General features: G+C 35.5%; 1 protein-coding gene across 1 annotated transcript; it reads left to right on the top strand.

Annotated features, from left to right (window-relative positions):
* The first annotated feature begins 10,159 nt into the window (after positions 1-10,159).
* Positions 10,160-11,341, top strand: LOC129220908 (uncharacterized). The gene has a single exon (XM_054855342.1). It carries the CDS (start codon positions 10,160-10,162, stop codon positions 11,339-11,341), a length of 1,182 nt encoding a protein of 393 aa, XP_054711317.1.
* The last annotated feature ends 664 nt before the right edge of the window (positions 11,342-12,005 follow it).

Raw genomic sequence — 12,005 nt, 5'->3', positions numbered from 1 at the left:
TTTGAAAGGTTCCTATAAATCTTGACTAATTTTTATTGGGAAAGTGTCTGAATTTTTCAGAAAAATACTAGGTTACTTTCAAGAAAGCTACAGGCTTTTAGAGGCGAAACATCTTTGCTTTTTTCCAGATGTGTTACTTTTAGAAATTAAGTACACTAGCTGCTCCTTATTTCCACGGAAAGTATCTGATTTTTAACTGATATGCGAGACTCAACAGCGTGGTTAAAGTATGTTGTCCAACTCGGGGTAGAATGGCTTTGTTTTTGGCAGACACAACAATTTTGAATTATAATTTTTCTAACTGCATGGTTTTGAATCTTGTAGTGTATGAATATCTTATTGGAGCAATTCAAATTTATAGATTTTACATGGTTTATCAAAATTTGGCCATGTTGAAGCAGTTGAGATGTGAAGGAAAACTAGCAGGTACATAACTTTCTGAGTTACTTCTTTCTCCTATCTAACAACTTAAAGAAGATAATATGAAATCATGAAAACTGTGATTGTCTAGCTTGTTTAAACAATTGTCGTCAAAAATGGCTATTGTCTAATTACTAAAATGGTACATTCACTGGCCAATTAATTAGAAACCTTTGAGATAGATTTATTGTCTTAATCGCACTGTGAAAGGGTCTGGAGGGAGTATCATGATATGAAGCTCGTTCTGCTGCCATGGAAGTGGTGCACTGTTGTCCCTCGGGTGTAAAAAAGATGCAACGCGATGTCTGGATATACTGGCAGATAATGTGCACCCTGCAATATCGCATTTTTATCCTGATATCGACGGACACTTTATGGACAATAATGCTACTATACCTCGTGCCAGAAGTGTTGAAAAATTGTTCATTGAGCATCATTCAGGTTTCCATCACCTTTCCTGGCCACCGCATAAGCCGGATCTAAACCCCATAGAAAATGTGGGAGATATGGTGGAAAGACGCATCCGACAGCACTCTCCTCTTCCGTCTAAGTTACAAGATCTAAAAAGTTGCATAGCCAATGCATGATATTCTCTGAATGTAAATGCACTCCAGAAGCTTGTAGATTCGATGCCCAAACGAATCAGAGTAGTCATCCTCGCAAAAGGTTGTCCAATAAAGTATTGATCTTTTGTTTCTAATTCATTGGTCAGTGAGTGTATTAAAGCAATTGAAAAAAAAAAAGCCTTTTAGAATTGACACAACAAGACCCGTTCATGTTGAAAACTGTAAGCTTTAAAGAACGAGTGACATGGAAGCTGAATTACGATAGGAAGAATACAAAACCTTTATGAGCAGCATTCTTCTATCTTACATCGCGAAGTACAGGAAACAGCATGCTGCAACTAAAGCTTCACCATCGCAAGGAACACTTTCAGAAACTTATCCAGCGTTAAAGTATCATTTTTGGTATGTCTGATATTTCTGAAATTAAAAAAAAATAATACGAAAACGTTTTTTGTAAAACATTTACTTATAACTTTAAAAATTGCTACAAAACAAGAAATGCACTGGAATGAGATTTGTACAAATTTCAAGATCATCAATGTGACTTAATTTTAATATTATCTGATTGCCTAATCTTTAAAAAAAATATATTTCATGCAGAAGCGTAATGTCACCATATGAAATATTAAAAATTACTTTTCTCATATAAATAAAGAATACCTTCCTTCAGCCTTAAAAGCTTAAAATCACGATTCAAAAGATTTTTAGTGAATTAATGCATTTCACTATGAAGGGAAATAGTGCATACTTGTACCAAAGAAAAATCGATGAAACATAATATTTACTTGCGACATATTTATAACTTTAAAGGGCGTAAAAATTGTTTGCGAAAATCACATTTGTTAGTTAATGATTACAGAGATATAAGCTTACCACTGTGTACATGAACACCTTTGTGTTTTCAATGTATCTATTATTTGATTTATTAAAGTTCCCTTTGGGCATATAGTTATTCTAAATAAATGCGAGTAAAATTTTTGTACTAGACAATCCTGTGCAAAACAAGCCTAAATATAAGTGCAAAATATAAAAACGAAATACAAGCTGTGGAATATTAGTTAACTTCATATTGTGTTTCAGCAAAATTTTGTTTCCCACTTCCTATAATATAGTTAGAGAAGAAAGTAAATGCAAAGAGATAAGTCTTGGGCTGTGTAAATACAGACAGAGTGACTGAGTAATTCTTTTGTGTGATTCAATAACAATGAACAATGGTAACACAAATGCAAGAAAAAATCTGATTAAATTGTACGCACGTGATAAATAGAGTTAAGTAAAGTAAACGGTCAAGTGAATTTTCGTATAAGGATCGGCTTGAATCCCGATCTAAGCATGTATTCTTGTTAGATACAGTTAATTTTTCAAACGGGTTTAGTATTCAATTTAAGGTGTAAATCTTTTAGTAAAATAGAAGAGTTCCTTTTGAATGTAATATTTAGCCAAAACAGAAAAAAAGTCGAAAACTACAGGTCTTTGAGTAGAACTACAATGGCAAAAATAACAAATGCAAAATGTAATAAACCCAAAGTAAGACTAACCGAAAAAAAATTACTAAATTTAAAAAAAAAAAGTGCTTGCTGAAAACTAGCAAGCTATTAGGCAATTACCAGTACTTCCGGAAAACTTGCATAGGGGAAGTAGGGTGTAGGGGAAAAGCGGGTGCCGAGCCAGAAGCGGGATGCCCTAAGACCCCTTTAGCACTGCACTCTGTTCACGGAAAGCATAAACCGAAAGTAAACAAGAAGTTTTAAATAATGTTTGCTTTGTTCAAACTTGGGGATTTTCTCTTGAATCAAAAAACCTCTTGCTAACTGTTTTTTTTTTTTTTTCGTCGTCTGCTTGACACCAATTTGCTCTCGTTTAAGCCAGACTCGTTATTGAGGTCACCAAATTGCGCAGATCTTTCTTTACATCTAAAGTTTGCACAAACATAACGTGGCAACATCGTAAAAAAACATCGTTTGCTTTAACTATAGTCTAACTTTTCCAAAAAAAAAAAAAAAAAAAAAGCTTAGTAATAATCAGTTTAGCACCAATAATAATCTTTTGCGTCCGTGTTTCCAATATTAAACGCTAGCAGACTTTTTTGTTGTTTTCAGTAAATATTTCAGAATTTCCTCATTTTAATTTCCGTAAAATGATTATTAATATATCTGCGTCGATTTAAGGGTTTTTTTTTCAGAATACTTAGTAACATTATTAATGAGGTGATTTCGCATTTTCCGACTTATGTTAGTAATTATAGGTTGATGAAACAAATTCATGTGCTTGGACAAATTAGGTAAATATTTTTTTTAATCCTTTTTTGTATACATTATTTAATGTTTTATCAGTTTGGTTATTTTTTTGGAGATTATTTGGAAGTATAAAAGAAAAACATCTCAAACGTCGTAGAAATCTAATTGCATGTCGTCAAGTTCAATTGAGAAAGCAGATCCTTCCTCGACTCGGTCACCATCAATCTGACCACTTAGAGATTTCGAGATTTCACGAAATGATATGCTTTATCTTAAGGTACAACTTAAAGCTGAAAAATTAAAATTCCAAAATAAAATAATTATTTCCGTTAGGATGGAAAACAGAAAATTTCATGCAATTACCCCATTAAATTATTAAATACAAAACCCATTGTTACAAATTTTGTTGCCTTGCAACTGTTATGTTAATAGTAATCATAATGAAAATTTTAAATCAAGGTTTCTCTGAAACAAACATGAACTGTATTCACTGTCATTGCTGTCGTAGGATTTTTATCATCACCTACGCCAATGACCAGTAACGGGGCGAAGTAAAAAGACATATTAGGATTTTTATCTCGAGTAACTTGTATGTTGGGAACCATAAATTAGTTTGAGAAACCTTTAATACACTGACTACCAATAAGTATTTGGACACCTGTGATAGAAAAGAAAAACTAACTTTATTCAAAATCAATAGTTGGTAGAGCCTCCACGAGAGGCAATTACAGCGTGAACTCTCCGGGGCATACTTTCCACAAGTCTTTGTATGACAGCTAGTGATATTTTCTTCCACTCAGCTTGGAGAAGGAAGAGAAGTTCCTTCACCGATTTTGCACGGGGAGTGCACCCCTGAGTTCGGCGATGCAACTCGTCCCAGAGGTTCTCGATAGGGTTCAGGTCTGGGCTTTGGGCAGGCCAGTCCATTCGTTGAACTCCATTGGCACTGTGGTGTAATCCACATTGGATTCCCTTTTTTTTTTCGTTTGTTTCGATTTCGCGCAGATTTTCTCAGAGCGAACTTTTGATCTAACCCGGTCTGTGATTTTAGAAAAGTGATGACGTCAGAACAGACGGTTATTTCGTGTGTGGCGCCAGTGTCTTTTTCCCCGGATCATAGGCTGCCGAATATGGTAATCTTTTGTTTAAGAGTTTTGATTTGTGCATTTCGATCACCCGTTTTGTTATCGGTGTAACCGACTTTTTGCTTGCCACGTAATTTGCTCGGATATTTCGAGAGTTCATAATTTTCCTCCGTGCTGTGCTAACGTGCGCGGGGCTTGTTTGTTTTTTTTTGGCGGATGCGCCGTTTCCCGCTATCGGCTATGCAGAGTCTGGCCGAACTTCCCGATTTTGAGCCGGGGATGTTCATTATGTCCCCAACCTGCCTGCATGTGGGTGCTTGATGTTTTTGGATGTTAGTTCCCTATCGCATATTATGATGGCCTAAATTGGAATTGATAAAGTATTATTATTCCGTGCGGATGATGTTTCGCCCCAGTGCTGCCGACCGGGCAACGCACGGCTTGTGTGCCAATATTTGTGACGCCCTTCAGTGTTGTGCTAATAAACTTCCTTAATTACCATTCTAAACATTGTGTGGACTTTTCATGTTTGGATTACAGCGGGCCTGCAAAGCGAGATCACATGATGGGTGAGACACTTCCAATTTATTTCTGTAATTACGTAATTTAAAAGTACCAACTTTTGTTATCTTTAAAAGTGCTTGACCTGTATGATGATGTCATGTATGTCTGATTGTCCCCGTCATATAATTCTCACACTTACGAGTGGTACGCTTCATTGGTCAAGGGATTCTTGCGATTGTCGTGGTTGCAAGACTCCGGCTTGGGTCCAATGCACCCACTATACGATACGGTTGCCTTTCCAATTAATTCCCCCCTCACCTTGGGGGATCTACACGACATTTTTGGTGCGTGACCAGTCCCATCTTGGGGTGTGACAAATTTTTTTTTCTCTAAACAAAATGAATAATTTGTGTGAAGAATTTTGCTGGGTTAATCAGACTCAAAATGTGTTTTGGGGGTCTAGAGGTGAAAATTTTTGATATGTTCAATGTACATTTTGATATGTGTTGACATGACTAAAAATATTTGATTCGTGAATATTGTGAAAAAATTTTTTTGAAGTGATAAACATGAAAAACAGAAATCATATTCGCAGAAATAGTGCACCTCGTGCTGTTATTTCTAACAGTACAAATAATGTGAATCCAAATGTAAACACAAATGTTACACAAACCCCTCAAAACGTTTCAAGGTCTCCTAATGTAAACAAATCGCCTTTTATGTTGCATGTAAACAATTTTAGTGGTGATTCCACTCAGGTTGAATATTTTGTAGAACAAGTAAAAGACATAATTGAAGTTAATTCTTGGCAAAATAAGAAGGGAGTGCTATATTTAAAAAGTAAATTGACAGGAGCCGCACTCAAATATATTTTGGAAACACCTGATTTACGCTATTCTGATTCAGTGGAAAAAATAACTGATGCTTTGTTGACATTTTTCAAGCCTGTCACAAATATTTATTCTATGAAAGATTTTCATGCCCTTTGCATGGAAGAATCAGAGTCAATTTTGAATTTGGCTCATAGAATAAAATTAATTACCACTAATGTTTTCAAAATTAAAAATCCAGAATTCCAGAATGAGATAATGTTGCAGAAATTGCTATCCACTATCCCTTCAGACTTTAGATCCAAAATTTTGGAGTTGAACATAAAGTCTTTTGATTCAGCTGTAAACAAAATTGAACAATTGCAACAATCAGAACGAGATGTTCAGTCTTATGACCAACCTCAATTTTCTGATGAACAGGTAGTAGCTCTTAACAAAAAAAATTGTGTTTTTAGAAGAGCAGTTAAAAAATGCTGAAAATCTCAATGTAAATTCACAAATGAACTCTGATGATTGTTTACCTAAAAAAAAGTTGTTTACCTCTGTGGATGATTTGTCTGATGATGATGAAATTCCTTTAAAGCGTTCTGATCAAAATGGTGTGTTTCATGGGAAACAAAAATTTTGTAATGATAGAGAAAGTGCTAAAATCATTTGTAATTTTTGTGGTAAATTGGGGCATGTTCAATCAAAGTGTTTTCAATTTGTGAAACAATTTAATAACAGTGTGAGATTTCAAAATAAATCTTTGTCGAGAAAATTTTTCTCAATGTAATAATGTAAATGCTAGAACTGATAAATTGTATCGGCGAAGAAATGAACGTTTTATTTTGCATGAAAATAAGGAGAATAGTCAGGTAAATTTTTTGAGTTATTCAGAAATTCTTAAAAATAAGGTGACATATAATAATGTGAGAACTCAATTTTCTCCAATTATAAGTGTTCAGTGTTCGCAGACTGTTCGTGTTGACACAATTCAAAATTCTGTCCCACTGACATCAGAGAATTCGTGTCAAATGCAAAATCAGACACCAATGGTAAATTTTGAACATCATGTTCCAAATAGAAGTCTGTCGGTACAAAATCCAGAGCCCAGATTTCAGTTCCCACAACCTATTCATAACACTGTTGAATTGTTACCAAATTACAATTGTAATTTCATGCCTAACAATATTCCCATGGCTAATAATTCATATGGAGGTAATTCTTCATTAGTTCAACCAGTTGTTGAACACAGAGCAAATTTTGCCAACCAAAATGTTGTAAATGGACAAAATTTTATGAACTCTAATGGAAATACACAAAATGTCCATAATGGTCATAATGCTGGTTACAATGTACAAAATCTGGTTATTCCACCTCCTCCTGGTTTTAACTTGTCATTTTTGCCTGCAAATAATGCTGTGATGTCACAACCACCTATTTTTGACAATTTAATGCCTTTTCCTAAAAATTTAAGTGTAATGGGCAATAATCCTGTTAATCGTAGTGCTTATGTGTCAGATGTGACTCGCTCTAGTGGTTATAGTTGCTCGAAACCTGTTAGAAAGTCTACCGGTGTCATTAAATTGGGTAAAACTCTTGCAACTCAAACTTCTCCTGTGAAAAATAATTCCTCATTGTCGGTTGAAGCTCAGGAATTTATTCCTGCAGCTCTGGTAAATGTAAGATTACAAAGTTCACATCATGAGCACTTGTCAAATAAGTTGCCATTAGTCAAAGTTCAAATTTCTAATTTGTTTTTTTCTTTTTTAATTGATTCTGGAGCTAGTCTTAGCATTTTGAGTGATGAGGTTGTCCAGAAAATTAAACAAATTGTCAAAATCAAAAATTTAGGAAGACGAATAACTGTATCCACTGTGAATTCCAGTGTAGATTTTATTTCATGTGTAGAATTCTCATTTAAAATTCAAAGTAATTTCTTTCGTCATTCTTTCTACACGATGAACATTAGAGATAATTCTCCATTTGTGGGAATTTTTGGTTATGATTTCTTAACTAAACATAACATGTATATTCTCCCTAAAGAGAATGTATTATTTTATGACGGTAACAAATTTCCTTTGTTGAGGAGCCCTCATGAACTTGACAACAATGTAAACTTGTGTAATAATTGTAGTGCTTACACATCTCCCAGTTTGGAAGCAATGAATAGAGTTCAGGTTTTTTCTAAACAGTTTGTTGAACCAAAACAAACAGCTCTCATTAAAGTTTTTGCTCATGGGAAGTTAGACAACAAATCACATTTTTTGTTTACAATTTGTGATTCAGTTAATTCAGTTAAAATTGAAGAGTCGATAATTTCTATTGATGAGGATCCGAATGGGCAGCTGTGCAAGAAAATTTCTTTTTATCTATATGTTGAGAACCATTCTTCCCAAAAAGTTCATCTCAATAAAAACATGACTTTGGGGCATTTGAGTCAAATTGACCATATTCAGGAGATCGAGAATAAAAATAATGAGCATTCACTGAACTTTATTCAGGCGTCTAATGAAGTTGTGCAACTCAGGGAAAAGGAATTTAACTTGGAAAATTTTAATTTGGCTCATTTAAAGGATAATCAACTGTGTGACATGCAAAATCTGCTGAAAGAAAATACTCAGTGTTTTTCAAGTTCCTTGAACTCTCTCGGTCATTCAGACAGAATCAGAGTTGATTTTCAATTCACTCATGATTATCCAATTAAGGCGCTTCCTTTCCCAATACCTCAGAGTCTTCAAGAAGAAGCTAAAAATCAGTTAAATCAATTACAAGAGGCTGGAGTGATTTCCAGGAATTTATCTAACTACGGTTGCCCCTGTCTCCTGGTGAAGAAAAAAGATGATGGATCAGGTGCACAAAAGTACAGATTGGCCTTAGACTTAAGACTTTTAAATGCCATAATTGTTCATTAATCTTACCCGCTTCCGAAGATCCATTCCTTGATCAACTCATTGTCAGAATACAAATATTTTTCAACTTTGGACTTACATGCTGCCTATCATCAAATTGATTTACCAGAAGAGTACCGAGACAAATTTTCCTTCACTACACCTTGGGGTACTTATGCTTTTCACAGAATTCCTTTTGGCGTGGCCAGTGGAGCGAGCATACAACAACATTATTCTGACACAGTTTGTGAACAAACAAACATGGATGGAATTTTTAGTTATCAAGATGATTTGATTGTAGGTTCCAGAACCTTTGATGAGATGAAGGCTAAGCTTCAGAAACTGTTTTCAGTCCTTAAAGACTTTAACTTGACTCTGTCACCAAAGAAATGTCATTTTTTCATGGACAAAATAGATTACCTGGGATTCCAGATTTCCCAACATAAAGTCTTGCCAATCGCGTCAAATATTGTGAAAATTACTTCCTTTCCTCCGCCAAAAACAAAGAAGCAGCTGAAGCGTTTCATTGGTATTTGCTCATATTACAGAACACTCATATACAAATTTTCTGATTTGATTCATCCACTGAATCAGTTGACCAATCCTAAAGCAGTTTTTAAATGGACAGATGAAGTAAATGAATGTTTTCAAAAATTGCAAGAAGTGTTTTTCAAGAATCCATATATTGTTCAACCGAATTGGAATGAGAAATTCTATGTGAACACAGATGCAAGTGGACTGGCAATAAGTGGTGTGCTGTTGCAAAAGAGGGATGGTTTGTTTATCCCAATTTCTTTCTTTTCGAAATTGCTTTCTCCAGCTCAAACAAGGTATCCTGCTATAAAGCTAGAATTGATGGCAATTGTGAAGACTCTCGAAGCATTCAAGTCATACATATTTAATCGCCACATCTTTTTATTGTGTGATGCCAAAAGTCTGAAATTTTACGGTAAAAACTCGTCTCCTGCATCTTTAACTACTCGGTGGCTAATGACTTTATCTGAATACAATTATTCCTTCTTACATTTGGCTGGTGAAAAAAATTTATTTGCTGACATGCTCTCTCGCACAGACCTTACAAATCATCAAGTTGATATAGTATCAGATCATTCTTTGTTACGTGCTAATCGAATTAACCCTGTGGTTGACACAACTTTCGATAAAGGGGAAGTTTTACCGGAAATTGTTGAAGTGTATGAGGATAATACTGGGAATTGTGTAAACACTGATGGTTCTGATCAAAATGTTAATTTTGTTGATAATGTACAGAATTCTGGTACACTTTTACAACATTGTGTTAATGTGTTGAGTTTAATTGATGTTGGAGAAAAGGAGAAAGATCCTTTGTTGCAAATAACTCAGTCGACAATTTTAAAAGAGCAATTAAAAGATCCTAAATTATCTGTCATTTATAATAATATTCTTAATAGAGTTGCTCTTGAAAAACATAACAAATTTTGTATCCATCCTGAAACTTTGGTTTTAATGATGTGCAAAAGTAATTCATCTAATGATGATCAGGAAAATTTGAAAATTGTCATTCCTGACTCTTTAAAAGCTAAGGTTTTAAGTATTGCTCATCATTCACATTATGGCATAAATAAGACGTATGCATTCTTAACTAAAAATGTTTATTGGGAGAGAATGTATGTTGATTGCTTAAATTACTGTGCTAGTTGTACAAAGTGCATTCAGGCTAAGCCTCATCGTATATACAAACCACCCTTTCAGGAAACTTTTTCACCTGTTAAATGTAATCAATTGGTGACACTCGACAGTGTTGGACCTTTTAGCAACAACAAATACATCTTAACTGTCATTGATGCCTTTTCGAGGCACTTAGAGTTGTATATTTTGAATAATATAACTGCTGTGTCAGTTGCTAAGTCGTTCTTTAAATACGTCACTTTGTTTGGCAGACCTGAATTAGTTTTGACAGATCTTGGTCGTCAGTTCAATTGCGAACTATTTGCTAAATTTAGTCAGCTTTTTAATATTCAGTTAAGGCACACTACGTCAGCTAATGCCCAGGCCAACACTTTGAGTGAAAGGGTGAACTTGTCCATTAAAACTTCAATTAAAGCTTTGTTAGCTTCTGGTCTTGATTTTGATTATGCTGTTGACGTTCATAAAGCCTGTTGTAACGCGTCCACACATTCAACTACTGAATTCTCTCGTAATCTTGTTCACTTCGGTCGGGAATTGTCTTTGATAACAGACATTGTTAATTTCAATATAAATCCATCTTTGGATTCCGCTTTTGAATTGCACAAGCTCTTAGAGCAACTTCAATTTGTGTATCGTAAAGTATACCGGAATTCTGTAACTAAAAAGTTGGCACAAAATCAAAGTCATAATGAAAAGTGTAAACCTCGTAATATTCAAGCTGGTCATCTTGTGTACTTGAAGTCAAAAAACAAGTACAAACCTTCATATGATGGCCCATATTTTGTTAAAAAAGTGATCTCACCCGTATTGCGTCTTATTCAGGAATTGAATAACAAGCAGGCACCATTGAAGAAAATACATGTAAACCGTTTGGTGAAGTTCCAGAAAAGACAATCGCATTTGGGTGGTGAACAATCTGTGAAAAAGAACAATGATGTTGGGAGACCGGAATCTCCTATCCCATTTCAGGTAACTGTGAATGCTGATGTGGTTCCTGCTGTGAGACCCCAGAGCCCTGATGCTTCCGCCGGACCGTCTTCGGTTCCTGATGCCGTTCCTGTGCCTGACATCCCGAATGATGTCGGAGCTCCTGTTCCCCAGCATGATCCTGTGCCGGTGCAACAGACCAGATCCCCATACCAGCTTCGGCGACGTTGAGTAGCTGGATGTGCGCTGCCGCCGCCTTGTCCCTGTGGCTCCTTTTGCTGACCGTGATAGTGATTGGGCCTGTGAAATAATAGTGCCTATGATCCTGTCTCCATCTGCCGAGTGCCATGAAGGGACCTCTGATTTGTGCAAGTGATCCTGATGATGAAGTGATCTCATCAATAGGTGGTAGTGCCTCCAGAAATTTGGTGATAAGTGTTTAACCTTTAGGCTACGGCAACTATATAATTATCTTTTCCCTCTCCCTACGGCTCAAAGCTTTCTTAGTTCCTTCCCCCCCGAATAGGACAGCATAAAGGGGGCGATGTCCACTTCGACCGCTGAGCTCTCCGCAATACAGGGTTACTATAGTGGGACACTATACTTGGCTAGTCATCACTTATTCAATGGTTTGAGAATAATTTTTTTCCCTCCTTGTTCCTTATGGGGTTCTCTAGGTTTAGATTTTCTGTAAGTATATTTGGTTCAGTTTTAAAATTGAAATCACTGAAATAACGCTTCTCATCTAACCTAAGGCTAACGACAACAAAATAATAAATATCAAACTCTATTTGTGAGGTAGACCACTGGATTCAATAAATGCCAGATGTCCTTATCTATGCGCTAAAATGCGGAGGTAAATAGCGTTCAACTGAGATCAAAGCCATTGTAAATA

This window comes from Uloborus diversus, chromosome 4, assembly GCF_026930045.1.
Source record: "Uloborus diversus isolate 005 chromosome 4, Udiv.v.3.1, whole genome shotgun sequence".
NCBI lineage: Eukaryota > Metazoa > Arthropoda > Arachnida > Araneae > Uloboridae > Uloborus > Uloborus diversus.
The sequence above is the reverse complement of the archived record's forward strand: the minus strand, read 5'-3'. Positions and strand labels throughout refer to the sequence as shown.

Coding starts and splice junctions, on each gene's coding strand:
- LOC129220908 (XM_054855342.1), top strand. CDS start 10,160: ATGTATGTTGATTGCTTAAATTACTGTGCTAGTTGTACAAAGTGCATT.